This window comes from Pseudonaja textilis, chromosome 5, assembly GCF_049901715.1.
Source record: "Pseudonaja textilis isolate UNSWEBS1 chromosome 5, rPseTex1.2, whole genome shotgun sequence".
In the NCBI taxonomy this organism is placed as follows: Eukaryota; Metazoa; Chordata; class Lepidosauria; order Squamata; family Elapidae; genus Pseudonaja; species Pseudonaja textilis.
Window position 1 is genome coordinate 63,281,405 of NC_141994.1, and position 19,175 is coordinate 63,300,579.

Genomic DNA, 19,175 nt, shown 5'->3' on the forward strand with positions numbered 1-19,175 from the left:
CTCTGGATCCTTGGAAAAGTGAAAAACTGCCCTCCTGGAAGTTCTGGTAGGCCACGCCCACCATGGCCACGCCCATCCAGCAACCGGGCAGCGAACCGGTTGCTGGGATTTTTGAATCCCACTCCTGGTATAAATATAGCTCACTCTCCACTCCATGTGGTCATCTACTCAGAGTCGCACATGCCTGGTGGTTCTGTTTCACCATTAAACCATCTTTCCAAGCAGCCTCCATGTTTCCAGTATGTTCCTTCCCACTTGGAACTGAACCCAGATGGACATTTCTTCCAACACCATGAAAAAAACCGGCAAACACACAAATCAAGCGTACGTGACAAACAAGGATTGTTCACAGTATATTGTTGATGGTAGCATTCATGTCCTCATCACAATTTATTAAAAGGGAAAAGGTTTACAGCCCAGACCTAGTAGCCTTACTCCTTCCTGCTGTTTTGCTAGTACAAATATATTCTCCTTGCATTATTGCTAAACTTGTCGTCAGCAAACAAAATAATGGCTAAGTGCTAAACTTGGAGTTTCAAGCTAAATTGATCCATACATTATTCCACACTTGTTGCTGCGCACTGCTGGCAGCCATTGTTCAGAGTCACTTTTCTTGGTTTTTATCCAGCAGATGGCTGCCAGGTGAGTTGGGAACTCTTGCAAATATGCAGGTGTTCAATCACTAGCAGCCGAATCAGTAAGCGGTGTAAGGTTAATTCATAGAGCTTGAACAGAGAATGTAGTAGCAGGCAGAGTTTAACGTCAGCCCAGGAATCAAAGCCAAGGTATTAACAATAAGGGTAGACCCCAAAGTTCAGTAGAAGCATAAAAGCTGTAGGTAGTGGCTGGATTAGAAACCTCAGGATCCTGACGATTTTCTCAGAGTGCCATCCAAAGCAACACTGTTGATCTTTAGAAAAGATCTTTCGAAGTTTTTAATGCATAAGCTGGACTTGGTTCTTGTAAATAACTCATGAGAATTTTAGTGTATTAGTTACACACTTATTCACTTGAACATTGGCTGGATATACATCTTTTTTTTGCCTTTGTCACTGTGAGATGGACTGAGCTATTGATATATTCCAGGCTGATGGAATATATTCAAAGGGAATAAGAATCTTCTGCTCAAGGAATTCAGAAGTGGCTGTTTTCTCCCTTCATTAAGTGCTATATCTGTCCTCAAAAAATAGTCTTTCAAAGGGAAAGTTGTACAGTGAAAGATAAGTTTTCTGACTTTAGCTCCAAAGTCATTTTAGAATGAACTCATCATTCGACTTTGGAGCTAGTAACATTTCATATAACTCCCTCTATACAGCTGTTCCTTTGGAGATGGGTATATCTCTACTTCAGAGGTGAAGAATTATGGCCCCTCTATGACTTGTGGACTTCAACTCCCAGAATTCCTGAGTCTGGCTCAGGAATTCTGGGAGTTGAAGTCCACAAATCATAAAAGGGCCATAGTTCACCAACCATGCTCCACATACAGGACTATCTAGTACAGCCTGCCAAAATCTGGATGACTACTACCACAGCAGCAAAGAGAAACAAGAAATCTGTAATGCTGTGATGCCAACATCAGGACTTTTACAGACCAGATCTGGTAGCCGTACTACATATGGAGCATGACATTAGAAAACATCAAGGTGCCTCATTAAAAGGCTTTGTCACCCAGGAAGCTCTCAGTGATAGGAAAAGGAATGAGATGTATGGATTTAGAATCGTTCAGGTGTTAAGTCCTGAACTTATAGAATTAATTTTCAGAGAGAGAAGCAGACATGAAAAAGACAAACTACGACCCACTATTGCTAAGTCAACCCATAAACAAAGAAAGAAAGACATCATTAAAATCTGATAGGCGATAGTCTGAAGACAGAGTAGACCAAGTTCTCAGCCGGTTGTTTTCAGAGCGTAAGTTCACAGGAGAGTTTCCATCCGGGATAAAGGAGAGGGGCAAACCAGGATGCTATCATAAAATTTAAGTGATTTCTCATGCTGTAAAAGCTGCTCCTGAAGAAGGCTTCCTCTGAATCCTTCATCATAGTCTTCCTGAAGATTATTATATCTGCAAAGCAAAAATAAATTAAACCTCTTTTGCAGCGCTATAAAACATAGGGATATGCTTAATGTCTTCAAAGTCTGATATAAGAAAGAAAAAAATCAGAGAGAAAGGGAGAATTGCTAAATCAAAACAAGAGTTCATCCTGGCTGTCAGAAACATCTGGACAGATTATTCGTGTGGAAGGATAAAGTTGTCTGTCAAAAGAAAGTTGAAGAGTGGGAGGTGGAGTCACTGATCAACCTCCAGCCTGGACAACTGTATGCTCTTCAAATGTAAGCATCATTTCTGATAGAACCACGCTGGTTTGGGAAAGTTCCACTTCAAAACGCTAAGCAATGGAGCCCACACCATCGGATTCAGCAGTTTCTAAAGGATGGAAGAACATTTTATAGACAGAAACCACTCCCAGGCAAGAGAGATAGACTAGTCACCCCGAATGAGATGAGGTTGTCTATGGCTGAAGAAAATGGATGGGAACTAATCAAGGAGAGAAGCAAGCTAGAATGAAGGAGAAACTTCCTAACAGTGAGAACAATCAACCAATGGAATGGCTTCCTTGTGGATGCCCCAACACTGCAAGCGTTCAAGAAGAAACTGGACAGTTATTTGTCTGAAATGGTATAGAGCAGTGGTGGCTAACCTTTTGGGCTCCTGCATGTCAGTATCCAGAAGGCAATGTTTCCTGCACATGCGCACGCAATCCCCCCCCGCCTCCTTACCTGCGCTGCACCTCCCAGCTGATTTTTGGCCCATTTGAGGCCTTTTTGGCTTCCCAGAGGCTTGAGGGAAGCCTTTGCAGCCTTTGCAGGCCGAAAAGTGGGCCAATATCATCACTTCCGGTATTTCTGGAAATATAGGAAGTGATGAAATGGGCTTATTTTTCAGCTTGCAAAGGCTGCAGAGGCTTTTCTCAAGCCTCTGGGAGGCCGAAAAAGGCCTCAAATGGGCCAAAAATCAGCTGTGCAGTGCACGCATGCACAGCGAGGTAAGTTTGTCTAGGGCTCACATGCCTGCACAAATGGTTCTGTGTACCTGTGCACATGCGCCATAGGTTCACCATCACGGGTATAAGGTCTCCTGTTCAAGAAGGGGGTTGAACTAGGTGATCTCCAGGATCCCTTCCAACACTGATTGTGTTCTATCCTATCCTATCCTATCCTATCCTATCCTATCCTATCCCATTCTATTTCCTTATTCCTTATTCTATTGTTATTCCTTATTCTATTCTATTCCACTCTACTCTTATTCCTTATTCAATCCTTTTTTTGTTTGAAAATTTTATTTGGGTTTTCACAAAAAAAAACATAATACAAATAAAACATCTTTTTTTGAAAATAGCATGGTCCTGGGTTACAGTTCTTCATACAGACACAAACTCAATTTCATGCTCACTTTTATGTTCTATTCCATAACTTATTACTGTTTTACAATTTCTACATAGTTTTTCTCCTCTCTTAATTTTCTCAATTTTATTTTAATTATCTCATCTCAGTTCAAATCATTATATTTATACTTTTGTCTGTCCTGTTTCAATTTCATATTTTCTTTTCTCATTAAACAAATTTTCTCCTGTAGTTACTAATTGGAGTATGACACCTTTATATCTTTTAATTTTATCCATTCAACTCTTATTTAAGCTTCAATATATACCTTGAGGTTATAACATTCAATATAATACATAACTTCCAATCGAATTCTGCTTGGTACATTCTTAAAATACACACTATATTCTTAAAAAGTGATTATAAATATATGTAATTAAAACCATTCCAATTCCATTCCAATTCAGTTCTATCATTAATATTCATTGAAGTCTTAACATCTTTAACATTTCTTTTTAATTAAATATCATACTTCCTTGGGAACACTTATAAGCTTTCTGTAATTAATTTTCCCCCCTATTTCTCTTCCCTTATATTATTCCTTATTCTATTCTATTTCACTCTATTCCACTCTACGCTTCTTCTCTTCTCTTCTCTTCTCTTCTCTTCTCTTCTCTTCTCTTCTCTTCTCTTCTCTTCTCTTCTCTTCTCTTCCTTATTCAACTCCACTCCACTCCATTTCATACATAGGCAGTCCTTGCCTTACAACCATTCATTTAGTGAATGTTCAAAATTACAACGGCACTGAAAAAAGTGACTCATGACCAGTTTTCACACTTACAACCATTGCAGCATCCCCAGAGGGGTCACATGATCAAAATGTGGATGCTTGACAACTGGTTCCTCTTTAGGATGGTTTTAGTGTCCCGGGGTCATGTGATCATCTTTTGTAATCTTCTGACAAGCAAAATCAAGGGGGAAGTCAGATTCACTTAACAACTGAGTTACTAACTTAACAACTGCAGTGAATCACTTAACAACTGTGGCAGGAAAGGTTGTAAAATGGGGCAAAGCTCCATTAACAACTGTCTCACTTATCAAGATAAATTTTGGGATCAATTATGGTCATAAATTGAGAGCTATCTCTAATATCAAGGTCAGATTTACTGGCTTTTCTCTATACAGGAACCATTTGAAGTAGCCCTTAGGAGGATATTTCTTCAATTTACCGACAGACTTGTTCTACAAAAGATTTAAGATAACAAGAGCTGAAAAGTTAAAAGGACTTACTTGTGTGAAATGGTCCAGAAGCCCAAACTGTTCACAATCATTAATGAGGCCAAGAAGAAGAAAAACCTCTCAAATTTACCCTCATTTAGAATATTTGGAAACCACTCCCCTAGAAGAACAGGGGAAAAGAAATATACACATATTAAGGGACAATCCAAGCAAAGAAGAAAAGGATTACCAAAGTCTGCTTGCAATGGGGTTTTATGGCCCCGTCCCATAACTGCAGAATTATTGTTCTGTTATGGGATTATGGGTCAGTTTCAGTATGATTACCTTCTTATTCTAAGATGTCATGGGCAGCTGAGAGCCTTCATGAGGCCCCCAATTCATTTTTGACATTCTTAGAGCTCCTTAAGATAGCACTGTCAAATTCAGCAGCAATGTGGCAATTTTCAATAGTTCATTTCCCTCCTTCTCCCTTTAAAAAAAACTTAAAACAGATGTATTAAACCTCTGGGAACCTTAATGCACCTATAACATGCCACAATTTAAGAAAAGGGTTACTTCTGCCAACTCTAGTGACATCCCAGGTTGCAGAGGTGGTATTCAGCAGGTTCTGACCAGTTCTAGAGAACCGCTAGTGGAAATTTTGAGTAGTTTGGAATTCCATCTCTGATTGGGCCCGTCCCCATCTATTGTCTGCCTCTCGAGTCCCAGCTGATAGGCTAGGTCTTCTTTTGTTGCTCTGTATAGGAGAACAGAGCTGGAAAGCAGGTTAGTGGGGTGGGGAGGGAATGGGATTTGGCAGTAACCTTCCCCCAGGAGTGGGGAGGAAATGAGGATTTTACAGTATCCTTACCCTGCCATGCCCACCAAGCCATGCCATGCCACGCCCACCAAGTCACGCCACACCACAACCACCAAGCCATGTCCACAGAACCAGTAGTAAATAATTTGAATCTCACCGTTGCCATGTTGTCTATTTTAGCTTTAGCACAGTGGCTCCCAATCTTTTGGGGCACCAGGGACTGGTTCCGTGGAGAAAGGTTTTTCTGTGGACTGGAAGCAGGGTGGTTTTGCATGCTGCCTGCAACCAGTGAACAAGGCCTTGCTTGTTTGTGCAGCCCAGTTGCTGATATGCAGCAGCCCAGTGCTGGTCCATGGACCAAGGATTTGGGACCACTGCTTTAGAAAATATCCTTACATGAATTGATTAAACACCAGCCCAGCCCTTGTCCCTCCTACCCTTTATCTTTTCCACTTAAACATCTGAATAGAATAGAATAGGATAGGATAGGATAGGATAGAATAGAATAGAATAGAATAGAATAGAATAGAATAGAATAGAATAGAATAGAATAGAATAGAATAGAATTCTTTACTGGCCATATACGATTGGACACACAAGGAATTTGTCTTGGTGCAAATGCTCTCAGTGTACATAAAAGAAAAGATACATTCGTCAAGAATCATAAGGTACAACACTTAATAATAGTCATAGGGTACAATAAGCAATTAAATCATACTAGGAAACAGTCAATAAAAATCATTAGGATATAAGCAACAAAATTACAGTCATACAGTCACAAGTGGGAGGGGATGGGTGATAAGGAGTGATAAGAAGATTAATAGTGATAGTAATGCAGACTTTGTAAATAGTTTGACAGTATTGAGGGAACTATTTGTTTAGCAAAGTGATGGTGTTTGGGGAAAAATCTTTCCTTGTGTCTAGTTGTTCTGGTGTGCAGTGCTCTATAGTGTCGTTTTGGAGGTAGAAGTTGAAACAGTTTATGTCCGGGATGTAAGGGGTCTGTAGATATTTTCACAGCCCGCTTTTTGACTCATGTAGTATACAGGTCCTCAGTGGAAGGCAGGTTGGTAGCAATTGTTTTTTCTGCAGTCCTAATTATTCTCTGAAGTCTGTGCCTGTCTTGTTGGGTTGCAGAACCAAACCAGACATAATTCTCCTTGACAAATCATGGCATCTTAACCCTCTAGTTAGATCTGCAGAATAATCAGCTGAGATTCAACTTGCACAAATGAGGTTTCTGCAGTGTAAACATATTGACCAGTAGAAGCAAAAGAGGGAAGAAGAGTAAATGGGCTCTGAACTTCTATTTCCTTGTCTAAGGTCACCTCTCCTTACCGTAAAGTTACAGTGATGGAATCTTGTAGGTCTGAAAGCACTTCTCCCCTTCCTGCCTTTAGCAATAGCAATAGCACTTAGACTTATATAGCGCCTCATAGTGCTTTTACAGCCCTCTCTAAGCGGTTCACAGAGTCAGCCTATTGCCCTCAACAATCTGGGCCCACATTTTACCCACCTCGGAAGGACGGAAGGCTGAGTCAACCTTAAGCCTGGTGTTCTGACCCAGCCTTAGCAGAACCAAGAAACAGATTCCTTGTCCCGAAAACCCCTCTTTATTTAGTTACTGTGAATGTATGGCATTCACACACAGAAAAATCCAGGCAATAATCCTTCCAAGGGTTAATTGCAAGATCAGACCTTATCAGTCCTTGGATAATTGCTAGATTCAGAGCTTCAGGTCGCAAAGCTGTAAATTAATTCCTGGGAAAAAAGTCTCTGAGGCACGAACCACGATAAGCAAATCATCCGAAAAAAATACAAACTATTGTCTCCTGCAACCACCACTCCCCTTTTGCTTCTATTTATTCCCCATTTAGTGTCCACGTGTGTCTTTCTTCCCGAGTTGCCCCCATTCCTCAGTTGTTGTCTCCTGACAGCTCTGCGCATATGTGCATCTGGAACAGGCCCCAGCTGTTCTTCTTCCCCATTTATCTCTGACTCTGAAGGCAGCTTGGAAATGTTGGACGGCCCTGGCCCTATCTCTGCTTCTGACGCAGAGCATCCATCAGAGCCTTCTCAAGACTCCAGAACTGGCCCAAGTTTCTCCCCAACCTCCTCATCCTCTGAGTCTGCTGCCAGCTCTGCTGGCGGCTGACGGGCCACAACACTTGGTGAGATTTGAACTGCCAAATTGCAGGCAGCTGGCAGGCTGCAGAAGTAGACTGCAGTACTGCATTCTAACCACTGCACCACTGTGGCTCATAAGGTTTAAGCTCTCACACTTTAAGTTCCAGAAAACTAAAGAGGGTCCTTTCTGAGATGCTTCCTTCATGTTTTGGACTCAGAGTTCTCTTATCTAATCATTATCTGGTCTTCAGCTCTTCTTCCTGTCTCTCAAGGTCAGTCTCAGAGTCCGCTACATCAAAAGTCTTTTTTGCAGGTCTCTAGGTAACACACCTCATATTGGTTTGACTGACAGCTGTTTTACTTTCTTCCTTTCAACTTTCTTTTGCCGAAGACAGTGCAGTTCAGATTCTCTCTCCCTGGATTTTCCTCCACAACGGCAGAGAACACATTGCAGATAATCCTCAATTTACAAACATTCATTTGGTGACAATCTGAAGTGATAACACCACTGAAAAATTGGCTTATATGACTGGTCCTAGCACTAACAACTGTTGCAGCATCCCCAGGATCCAAGTTCAGGCACTTGGCAACCAACAGGTATTTACAAAAGTTTGCAGCATCCTGAGGTCATGTGATCCTTTTCAGTGACCTTCCCATCTGGTTTCTGACAAGCGAAGTCAACGGGGATAGCCGGGTTTGCTTAAAAATTGCGTGTTTTACTTAACTTCTGCAATAATTCATTTAACAACCATGGCAAAAAAAGTGACAAAAGGAAGCACAACTCATTTAAAAACTGCCTTGCTTAGCAATGGAAATTTTGGCTCCATTTGTGGTCCTAAGTCAACATCTAAAGAGCCTTGGTGGCGCAGTGATTAGAGTGCAGTACTACAGGCTACTCCTGCTGACTGCTGGCTACCTGCAATTTGGCAGATCGAATCTCACCAGGCTCAAGGTTGACTCAGCCTTCCATCCTTCTGAGGTAGGTAAAATGGGGACCCAGATTGTTGGGGGCAATAGGCTGACTCTGCAAACCACTTAGCGAAGGCTGTAAAGCACTGTAAAGCAGTTTATAAGTCTAAGTGCTATTGCTATCTACCCGTATATGAGGGTGGAATCAGAGCCAAATGAAACCAGAGACTACTTTTGTGGGGGAGGGGAGGGATTTCACATGCAAGTAGTCCTCGATTTATAAACCAAGCTCAAAGTTTGGTTTGTTGCGAAGCGAGACAGTTGTTAAGTGAGCTTTGCCCAATTTTACGACAATCCTTGCCACCGTTGTTAAGTGAATCACTGCAGTTGTGAAGTGAGTAACCATCTGGTTTCCCCATTGTCTTTGTTTATCGGAAGGTCACAAAAGGAGATTGTGGGACCCTGCAACTGTCATAACTATGAGCCAGCTGCCAAGCCTCCAAATTTTGATCACATGACCATGGGGATGTTGCAATGGTCGTAGCAATAGCACATAGACTTATATACCACTTTACAGTGCTTCACGGCCCTCTCTAAGCAGTTTACAGAGTCAGCATCTTGCCCCCAACAATCGGGGTCCTCATTTTATCCACCTTGCAAGGATGGAAAGCTGAGTCAACCTTGAGCCTGGTGGGACGCGATCTGCCAAATTGCAGTCAGCCGGCAGTCAGCAGAAGTAGCCTGCAGTACTGCACTCTAACCACTGCGCCACCAGAGTTCATTCTAAATGTGAAGAATGGGGTCATTAGTCATTTTTTTCCGCAGTGTTGCCGTTTTAAATTTGAATGGTCACTAAATGAAGGGATGTAAGTTGAGGACTACCTGTACATTCACAGCAGTTTTGGGTCACGCTTCTGGTGGAGATGTCGCTCCAGCAGCATCAATTCTTTCACCATTTATCCACTTGAATCCTAGGGGCATTATATAAGCACAGCTTTCAAGCAAGCCACTCTCTTTTTATTCCTCGGCTCTATTTCCCACAGATTGTTAGATTTATAGTCTTAAATTCCCCCTTCAGCTTAAGACTGCCTGCAGTAGGTCCTTTCTTTCTTACTTCTTTCCTATAAGTCTAAAAACCTCCAAAATGCTGTTCTCCTTATCGAAGCCTCTAACCTTTGTATTCCTTTTTGGATGCTTAAGCATCTGTTTTCTCATTGTTAATTTAATATTAGCTAATATTAAATTTATTAATATTAAATTTAATAATTTAATGTTATAAATAGCATAAAGGTTTAATAATATTAATATTCATTATTTAATATTAACTTAATATTATTAACCCATTTACTCTTAACTAATTGGGTTCTTCTTATCATATGCGCTTTGCAAAACAGGCAGTGAAGGAACTGAATTGAATAAGCTTCTTGGATGAAAAGCAAAGCATCTTCAAGGGGAAAAAACCAAGGAAATCCAGTTGCCTTTTGAAAAAGCATCTTTGGGACAACTACAACCTGGATGAGTGAGAATAGACATCCCACATCTCAACAATTGCCATTATCATGATATACTGGAAGAAAGCTGTGGGCCAGGATTTTATGGTGAACTAGTAAAATTCCACTATCATGTGAATTAGAAGGAATAATATTAATAATATATTACAACATCTCGGTTCTTGGGAATAACTATGGTGACCCGGGGCGTGGCACAAAGGCAACATAGTCAAATAAGTAAGAAAAGTCCCTTTAATACCTCCAACTTTGCCCCCAATGTCCAGTTACCTTCGGCTGGAGAAAAAACTCTCCCAAGAACAGTCTTTAAGTGGAGGAAATTCAGTTCGAAAACAAAGTACATATGAACCGTAAATAAAAATCCACATAAACCACGCTGCAGCAATTAACTGGACAGGGCAGGATAAGGAATTTCAGACTTCAAAGGCCAACAAAACACACATAGTTGGGAAGACATCATGAACCCAGATAAGCCTTGACAAAACAAAATAATACACGATTTGTTTCCAACAAGTTGCTGTGCTCAAACTCCCTTTTTAAACATTGTGTTCCAAGCTGCAGCTAATGAAGGGAATCGGGGCCCTTTCCTCCCCCATAAGCCACACAACTCATGTTGCTCCCTTCTCTGTTCCTCCCTGCATGTCCTAGGATGAAGAGGGGTTGGACCTGGGTCTTCCTCTGAATTCCCTCTGCCTTGCTTTACCTCTCCCCTGCTCTGCCCAGCTAGACTGTGCCCTTCCCCAGTTTCTTCCACAGCCAATGGAGCCACACCCCCACTCCCTGTCAGCTCCTTGGCCTCCCCCTTGGAATCAGATTCCGACAGGGACATGACAAGAAGTCAGTGTGTGTAAAGGTCAACATCAGCTAGAGAACTAGAAGCTGTGGCTTCAGGTTGTTATGTATACAATAAGGAATTGGCTCAGACCAAATTCCTTCATTCTTAGCAACCAACCCAAGTCACAGTATATGAGTTCACACCAGAACTTTGGGAAAAGTTACTTCCATAACAGTGTGTGTGTATGTGTGTGTGTGTGTGTGTGTATCAAGGGGGAGGGATGGTGGGAATAAGATTTATTCTACATCTCATTAAAATGTCAAGGGATGCACAAGAGTCTTCAGAAACCAGCTTCCTCAATGTGTACTGAAAATATCACTGTCACTTGTCATCTGCTTGCACTCATCCAACTTCTGAAAAAGTCTTATTTTATCATATTCACACTATCTTTCAGAGATGTGATTTTTTAAAAAGTGATTAGCATCACTTAAGCCTCTAAGTGAATATCTTATCCACTTTGCTAGTATAACACAACTCTGGATGAACAAGATGCTACTACTGGAGGAAAATAATGATTCAGTCAGTGTTTCTCAAGTTTAGCAACTGGAAGATATCTGAACTTCAATTCCCAGAATCCCATGCTAGCTAGGGAATTCTGGAAATTAAAATCCACACACCTTTAAGTTGCCAAAGTTGAAGTATTGGAACTTCTAACTTCTGTGCCCTTGTGATGACTGGGATATTTGGATTCAAAATTAATTCAGGATAGTGGTGGGATTCAATTTTTTTTTACTACCGATTCTGTGGGTGTGGCTTGGTGGATGTGGCATGGCTTGGTGGGCATGGCAGGGGAAGGATACTGTAAAATCCCCATTCCCTCCCCACCCCACTAACCTGCTTTCCAGCTCCGTTCTCCTGTGCAGGGCAACCAAAGAAGACCCAGCTGATCAGCTGGGACTCGGGAGGCAGAGAATAGATGGGGGTGGGGCCAGTCAGAGGTGGTATTCCAAACTATTCAAAATTTCCACTACTGGTTCTCCAGAACTGATCAGAACCTGCTGAATACTCACCTCTGTTCAGGACCAGTCAATGGGCCAGACTGTTATAATTTAGAATCACTTCTTAGAAATCAGATTGAAGGGTAGGTCTTCCATATGCATAAAAGGACAATATAGTATTGGTAACATTTATTTCTGTACTAAAATCTCAACACAAAATTAATCCTAGTCAAATTTATTTGAAAAATAATGGGATACAAAATAGTTCCATCTAAGGTGTTTTTTTGTTGTTGTTAATTTCACCAGGACTAAAACATGGCTAACTTTTTATGGGTTAGGAGCCCAGAACCACTCACTCAGATAAAAGCAAAAAATTAAAAAAAAAATCTTAATTTTTTAATATAGTAAGCCAAACAGCATAGTTTCCAAATTAACAGCAATAATATATAACATGATAATGTTAATCAATCCTGGATAAAAACTGGCTATTTGTGTGACATACAGGTAGTCCTCGACTTACAACCTTTTGTTTAATGACAGTTTGAAGTTACAACAGGACTGAAGAAAGTGATTTATGACCATTTTTCACACTTATGACCATTGCAGCATCCCCAGGTTCAAAATTCAGGTGCTTCGCAGCTTCTCATATTTATGATGGTTGCAGTGTCCTGGGGTCATACTATGCCACCTTCTGACAAGCAAAGTCAATAGGGAAGCCAGATTCACTTTAACAACCAGGTTACTAATTTAACACCTGCAGTGATTCACTTAACAACAGTGGCAAGAAAAGTTGCAAAATGGGGCAAAACCCACTTAACAAACGTCTTACTTAGGAACAGAAATTTTGGGATCAAATACAGATTGTTCCAATTTAATAAACCCACTGAGACCATTAAGTGAAGCAGTCCCTTTCCTTTGCTTTATTTACTAAGCAAATTTATATACCTCCCCAAAGGCCTTAAATGCAAGGATTGGTCAGAAAGTTCCTTTTTCATCCCCATTATTATTGCAAATGGTTGCAAAATGAGGTAGTCACTAAATGAGTCCTACCTGAAAGATACCAAGATATTCCCATACCCCTCTCTTAATGGAAGACTCACTTTCCCCGCAATAGAGAATGGAATTTAAAAGAACAGGTTCTTCCATTCATGAAAACAAGGCTACAGACTTCACCCTCTGCTTCACCTAAAAACTATAATCCACACTTTGTCACTAAACTGGAAGTAAAGGTAAAATACTGCCTCAGATTGAACTCTGCTCCTGGGGACCACACGGGATGGTTAATCAAATTTTCTTTGACAACAATACAACTAATCTGATAATCTCAATTTCACTTGGGGCTCCTTGGAGAACAAGTTTTACGATAATTTATTGACTGCTTTTAACCAGAGCAATTTTTGCTTTATAAGGTTTCCACAGTCGCTTGAAGGAATGAGCTGATGATTCTTTTAAGGCGATGACAGGATTTTTCACATCCAAAAATTGTGTGAAAAAGGGAGAAACAGACGCTTCATAATATTGTTAAACCTTTGGTCAACTTTCACTGCTATACTGAGGTGAAAAGGTTGATATCGTCTCATTTACGTTGTTTTACTGTAACGTGGTACACCACTTCCAGTCTTTTGATTTGTCAGCCCATAAATCTAAATAATAAATAAATCAAATCCATGGCAACCTTGATTTCCTAAACGTGACTAGCTCACTGCATCCAAAGTGAAAATGAAGATAAAATTGTCTTTGGGGAGGGAGAGTAACTATACCAATTGTTTGCTACACAGAACATCTTTTGTTTTTAAAGGAAGAAGCCAAAACATTGACAATTCTAACTATATTCTGGAAGTGGCTATCTGTAGTCTACATAAGGCCCAAGAAAATCAAGATCTCCATTGTAGCTTTGGGTAGAACAAATTACTACAGATAGTCTTCCACTTACAACAGTTTATTTAGTGACTGTTTGAAGTTACGTCATTGAAAAAAGTGATTTATGAACATTTTTCACCCTTATGACTCTTGCAACAACCCTATGGTCACATGATTAAAACTCAGATGCTTGGCAAGTGTCTCATGTTTATGACAGCAGCAATGCCCTGGGGTTTTGTGATCCCGTTTGCGACCTTCTGACAAGCAAAATCAATGGGGAAGCCAGGTTCACTTAACAACCGTGTTCCTAACTTAACAACTGCAGTGATTCACTTAACAACTGTTGCAGGAAAGGTCGTTAAAAAAAGGCAAAATTCACTTAACAAATGTCTCACTTAGCAATAGAAATTTTGGCTCACTTGTAGTTGTACACCAAGGACTGCCTATATTGTGTTTTGCTTGCTCCCACAAATATAGAGGCAAAGATTCCATGCTTGTCATCTTGAATCTTGGTTTGAAAATTTGCCCACCCCTAATCTATGCTCATTTCCCAAATGTGAGATGTATATATGTGCATGTGTGTGAGTGTAAGTGTGCGTGTCCGTACGTGTGTGTCTGTGTCTGTGTGTGTGTATGTATGTATGTATGTATATATATATATATATATATATGTTTTCTGAGGTTCTCGCGGGTATTTGTATGTGGATCTTTGGTTGTTCGGGTTTTCTCCCGCGTAAGATTCAAAGTATCTAGGCAACGTTTCGATGAAGTCTCATTCATCATCTTCAGGCTTCTGTCTCCGGCTCTGTGCTTCTCAGAGTAATGTGAGATTGCAGCTGCTTCCTCCTTTTAACTGCCAGAGGGGTGGGACTTGATTGGGTGGGGGCTTGGCTGTGTTCTGATTGGGTGGGGTGTGTTCTCATTGGTAGGGGTTTGGCTGTGTTCTGATTGGTTGGGGGTTAGCCGTGTTCTGATTGGTTGGAGGCGTGTTCTGTTCAGGTGGGGGCTTGGTTGTGCTCAGGTTAGTCTTAGTTGCTGGGGGATTTGAGCTGGTGAGTTGTGATCTTGCTGTTTGGCTTCTAGTACGTGGTCCTGCTGCATCTTCATAGTGGGTGTCGGTTTGCTTCATGTATGGCTCAGAGGGGTTTGAAGTGGGTAGTGATGCAGCTGCAGTGCAGCTTCTGGTCCATGGTCGTGTCTCATTTTCTGAATGGATGGGAGTCTGTTTTCTATATGGAAGTGTGGTGGTGGCATCTTGTGTGGCTCTCATGGGTGTGGGTCTGGTGTCCTTCTTCATGTTAGGTACTCGTCTGTTCATGAGGGCGGGTTTCCAAATGGCTGGAAGGCGGGAGGTGTCATCTCGTTTGTTCATGCTGTGTGGGCGTTTTTCTACTCCAAGACCCCACATACAAACCCCTAAAGACAGACCCCACCACCTACCTAGAAAAAACTACCAAATCCAAAATAAAAGCCTCCCCCATCAGTGAAGAAATCCAGCAAGGAATCATACCCAGAGAAAAAATCATCCAGATGCCCCAAGCTTTATGGTCTCCCCAAAATACACAAAGAAGGAACCCCACTCAGACCAATAGTCAGCTCCATAGGCTCACCTCTACAAAACCTGGCCAAATTCCTCGCCAAACAACTACAACCCTATGCAGAATCCATCAACTCACACGTAAGAAACTCATTCCAGTTCATCGAGATCATAAAGAAACAAAACTTACAACCTAGCGACCTACTAGTAAGCTTCGATGTCATATCCCTCTTCACCCAAGTGCCAATAAAAGAAGCCTTGACAGCCATCCAAAACAAATACAACCCCCAAGCACATCCTAGATCTAACCAACCACTGTCTATCCAATACATACTTCACCTACAATGGACAAAAATACAAACAAATAGAAGGAGCACCCATGGGATCACCCCTCTCACCTGTCATCGCAAACCTCTACATGGAACACTTTGAAACACAAGCTCTAGAAAAATACGACCACAAACCCAAACTCTGGCTCAGATACATAGATGACACCTTCATAATCTGGCCACACGGGAAAGAAAAACTGAACAACTTCCTCACATACCTCAACAGCCTACACCCCAAAATACAATTCACCATGGAAACAGAAGCCAACAATCAACTTCCCTTCCTAGATGTCTTGGTATACAAAAGATCCAATGGCTCCCTAGGACACACCATCTACCAGAAGAAAACACATACTAACCGCTATCTACATGCACTCTCACACCACCACCCAGCACAGACCAATTCCGTAGCCAAGACACTCATCTCCAGAACAAAATGCTTAGCCGATGAACAACACCAAAAACCGAACTACACACTCTCACCAACGTACTTACAGCCAATGGATTCCAAAGAAAGAAGATTACCCACCTAATCCAAAAAGAAACCCCAACCAAAATCCAAGACAGAGAACAAGAAAACGGCAAAGCCCTCCTCCCGTATATAAAAGGCACTACAGACAAAATTAGCAAGATCCTCCAAAAACACAACATCAAAACAGCATTCTGCACAAACAGAAAAATATCCACCATCCTAAGAAACCTCAAAGACAAAATCGAATTAGAAAACCAAGGAGTATACGAAATCCCCTGCACTGCCTGCCCTACCACATACATTGGACAAACTAACAGAAGAATAAGTGCACGCATTGAAGAACATAAGAACTCAATCAAAAAAGAAGAAACGACCTCTTCCCTGGTCCAACACCTCAAAGCCACAGGACATGAAATTGATTTTAAAAATACCAGAACTATCGCCAAAACCGAACACTTCAACAGCAGAATAATCAGAGAAGCCATAGAGATAGAAAAACGCCCACACAGCATGAACAAACGAGATGACACCTCCCGCCTTCCAGCCATTTGGAAACCCGCCCTCATGAACAGACGAGTACCTAACATGAAGAAGGACACCAGACCCACACCCATGAGAGCCACACAAGATGCCACCACCACACTTCCATATAGAAAACAGACTCCCATCCATTCAGAAAATGAGACACGACCATGGACCAGAAGCTGCACTGCAGCTGCATCACTACCCACTTCAAACCCCTCTGAGCCATACATGAAGCAAACCGACACCCACTATGAAGATGCAGCAGGACCACGTACTAGAAGCCAAACAGCAAGATCACAACTCACCAGCTCAAATCCCCCAGCAACTAAGACTAACCTGAGCACAACCAAGCCCCCACCTGAACAGAACACACCTCCAACCAATCAGAACACGGCTAACCCCCAACCAATCAGAACACAGCCAAACCCCCTACCAATGAGAACACACCCCCACCCAATCAGAACACAGCCAAGCCCCCACCCAATCAAGTCCCACCCCTCTGGCAGTTAAAAGGAGGAAGCAGCTGCAATCTCACATTACTCTGAGAAGCACAGAGCCGGAGACAGAAGCCTGAAGATGATGAATGAGACTTCATCGAAACGTTGCCTAGATACTTTGAATCTTACGCGGGAGAAAACCCGAACAACCAAAGATATATATATATATATATATATATATATATATATATATATATATATATATATATATATATATATATATATATATATATATTTCTTAAGTTTTCACGGGTATTTACATGTATGGTATTCAGCTTTGTTCGAGTATTTTCCCATGTCATTATAGTTGTGCTTTTAAAGTTGTAGCACGTTCGGCAGAATCTCATCTGCCATCATCAGGCTGCTGTATTGTATTCGTCTGTCAGAATACATCAGACTCTAACACAATACAGAAGCCTGATGATGGCAGATGAGATTCTGCTGAAACGTTGCTACAATTTTAAAAGCACAACTATAATGATGTGGGAAATTACCCGAACAAAGCTGAATATATATATATATATATATATATATATATATATATATATATATATATATATATATATATATATATACCTATACCATACATATATATATATGATGTGTGTGTGTATGTATGTGTGTGTATGTGTGTGTGTGTGTGTGTGTGTGTGTATGTATGTGTGTGTATATATATATATATATATATATATATATATATATATATATATATATATATATGCATACATACATACATACATACATACATACACATACATACATACATACATACATACATACATACATGCAGGTCTTGGCGTGTTTGGGTCTTTTCCCGTGTAAGATTGAGAGCATCTTGGCAACGTTTCGACGAGGTCCCATTCGCCTTCTTCAGGCTGGTGCTTTCGGCTTCGTGCTTGTGCAAGCAAACTGTGATCAGAGCTGCCGTCTCCCTATATATACTGGTGGGGAGGTTGGCTGTGTTGTCATTTCTTGATTGGTTGATGGAGTTGATGTTTGCAGATTTTTAAACTTCAGTGTGTTTTCAATGACTGCTAATGAGGTGAGCCAGGTTTTGATTATGATAAACCAATAGATATTTTTCCAGCAGACAAGCTCAGTGTTTTTAAGAGTAATATTTGTTTCTATTCCTATTTGCATTGAGCAATTATCTAAATTCTGTTTTTCTGAAATTTTATTTCAGGCTCTCCTAGAATAAATCAGACTATTTTAAACAAAATTCTTGCTTTTGTTTTTAATATATTTTCCCACTGAAATGCTTGGTTTGGTCGATTTTGTGTTCATTTTTTGCTTTGACTGCATTCTATGCTATTCTTTTAAAATTATTAACAGAATAACAGAGTTGGAAGGGACCTTGGAGGTCTTCTAGTCCAACCCACTTCTCAGGCAGGAAACCCTATACCATTTCAGGGAAATGGTTGTCCAATCTCTTCTTAAAGAGATTATGTTTATTTATAACTATTTTAGAAATGGATCATCTTATGTGCTTCATACAAGTCATCCTGGAGAAAATATTTTGAAATATGGCATGAGCATTTTAAAAACAAAAAGCTGAAATACATTAAAAAAAATATCTGCCCACTCTATGTTCTGGCAGTGCTTTTAAGTAAGTAATGGCTTTTAATTCATTTTCAGAGGAGTATAAAAAGAGAGAGTTCTGTCACAGCTCCTATTAATTATTCCACCCTTCAAAATTGGAATGATTCATTATATCATGAGGAATACAGCCACAGCTTAGTGGCCCATCTTAATCATGAAAAAATCAATTCATTGCAGGTTCTCACACTTTGCTACACATTTCTAATGGATGTCAATGGTCAATAAGGAAGAGAATAACAATAGCTGCTTAGAAAAGAAGTAAGGAAAAATAAGTTATCTTCATTTTGGCTGCAGAAAATGTTTTTGGTGAATTACCAACAGATCATTATAGGTATTTTATTGAACATTCACATCTGATGGTCATCCTTTGATTAGCAATCTTATTATTTATCTTCCTTTCATAATGGGATAATCAGCTAGGCAGCAATAGAAGAAGATAAAGAGAAAGGAGATGGAAAATGAGAAAGAGGACAGAAAAATAACGTTCAAGGTTTTGGACATTTTCCCACTTTGATCTGAGAGATGGAGGTGGTCTTTGGTGACGAGAGCTAATTAAGGGGTGATTACAAATACAGACAATGTGGTATAGTGGTTAAAGTGCTTGTCTAGCACTAAGGAGA

General features: G+C 40.6%; 1 protein-coding gene across 1 annotated transcript in view; it reads right to left on the reverse strand.

Annotated features, from left to right (window-relative positions):
- Window positions 1-1,462: 1,462 nt before the first annotated feature.
- The window catches only part of SLC15A5 (solute carrier family 15 member 5), a 70,156-nt gene continuing 52,443 nt past the window's right edge, over window positions 1,463-19,175 (reverse strand). Inside the window, exons 8-9 of the mRNA XM_087935612.1 lie at window positions 4,672-4,780; window positions 1,463-2,062 (exon numbers count right to left, since the gene is read on the reverse strand). Coding sequence (XP_087791738.1) covers window positions 1,915-2,062; window positions 4,672-4,780 — 257 coding nt within the window. The 3' untranslated portion in view covers window positions 1,463-1,914. The remainder of the gene's footprint in view (window positions 2,063-4,671; window positions 4,781-19,175) is intronic.